Source organism: Saprolegnia parasitica, assembly GCF_000151545.1.
Source record: "Saprolegnia parasitica CBS 223.65 unplaced genomic scaffold supercont2.1285, whole genome shotgun sequence".
NCBI classification, from domain to species: domain Eukaryota; phylum Oomycota; class Saprolegniomycetes; order Saprolegniales; family Saprolegniaceae; genus Saprolegnia; species Saprolegnia parasitica.
Genome location: NW_012157679.1, coordinates 1,347 through 2,183, shown reverse-complemented (window position 1 = coordinate 2,183; position 837 = coordinate 1,347). Strand labels below are relative to the sequence as shown.

Genomic DNA, 837 nt, shown 5'->3' with positions numbered 1-837 from the left:
TCTTGCGCGTACACATTGGCGCTGTGCATGAGGAGCGCTTGGACGCACCGCACGTGGCCCTTGGCGCAGGCGGCAATCAGCGGCGTCTGTCCGTGGCGATTGACGTACTCGAGCACAGGGCGCAGTTGGGCGGCGTCGTTGGGCAAACCCGCCAAGTGCTGCAGCATGAGCATGTCGTCGCCTGCGTTGGCCGCGGTCCAGACACGGTTGGCAGGCAGCGTGGTCGTTGCGAGGAGCGAGGCAAAGAGGCCGAGCTGCTTGACGCCGTTCGCCGCCTGCACGACGCGCTGCAAGGCGCTCAGAGATCCCTGCCGCTCGACGGGTCCCTCCATCTCCTTCCTCTCTTGAGACGGCATCATGGGCGGGGCTTCTTGCGGGTTGGGCGCCATCGTCGCTGCGACCATCGCGTCTTCCCAGCGATGTCGGAATGCGTGTTGCCGCCGACGCGTGGGCTCAAAACGGTTCGGATTTTGAGTTTTACAACCGGACCAATTACCTTGTTTTTTATATAGAAGTGACCTCAACGATCAAGTATATGACTTTCAGTATGGACCGACAAGGCGTGGACGACTCAATGACTATTGAGTTTGCAGTGGTCAGTGTGGGCGCCAAGGCTGGGAAATGCCGCTGGTGCTGCAAGGTTGGGGTCGCGGCCACTTGGACAGGCACAGACCTCGCATGGAGATATGCCATGGCGCTCCAACATGGCGGGCCAACTCCAAAATGGCGATCCAACGCCAAAAAATGGCGGTCCAACTCAAAAGCGCAGAAGCTCGTTTTGTTTCACGCGCCATCGAGACAGAGATTCTCGCCAGCACTCTCCATGGCGGGTCGCTT

General features: G+C 59.9%; 1 protein-coding gene across 1 annotated transcript; it reads right to left on the bottom strand.

Annotated features, from left to right (window-relative positions):
• Positions 1 to 108: 108 nt before the first annotated feature.
• On the bottom strand, positions 109 to 389 carry SPRG_18545 (hypothetical protein; the record flags this gene model as incomplete). The annotated part of the gene is made up of 1 exon (XM_012357987.1): positions 109 to 389. A coding segment is annotated over one exon (281 nt), but the record flags the coding sequence as incomplete, so codon positions are not given.
• Positions 390 to 837: the final 448 nt, after the last annotated feature.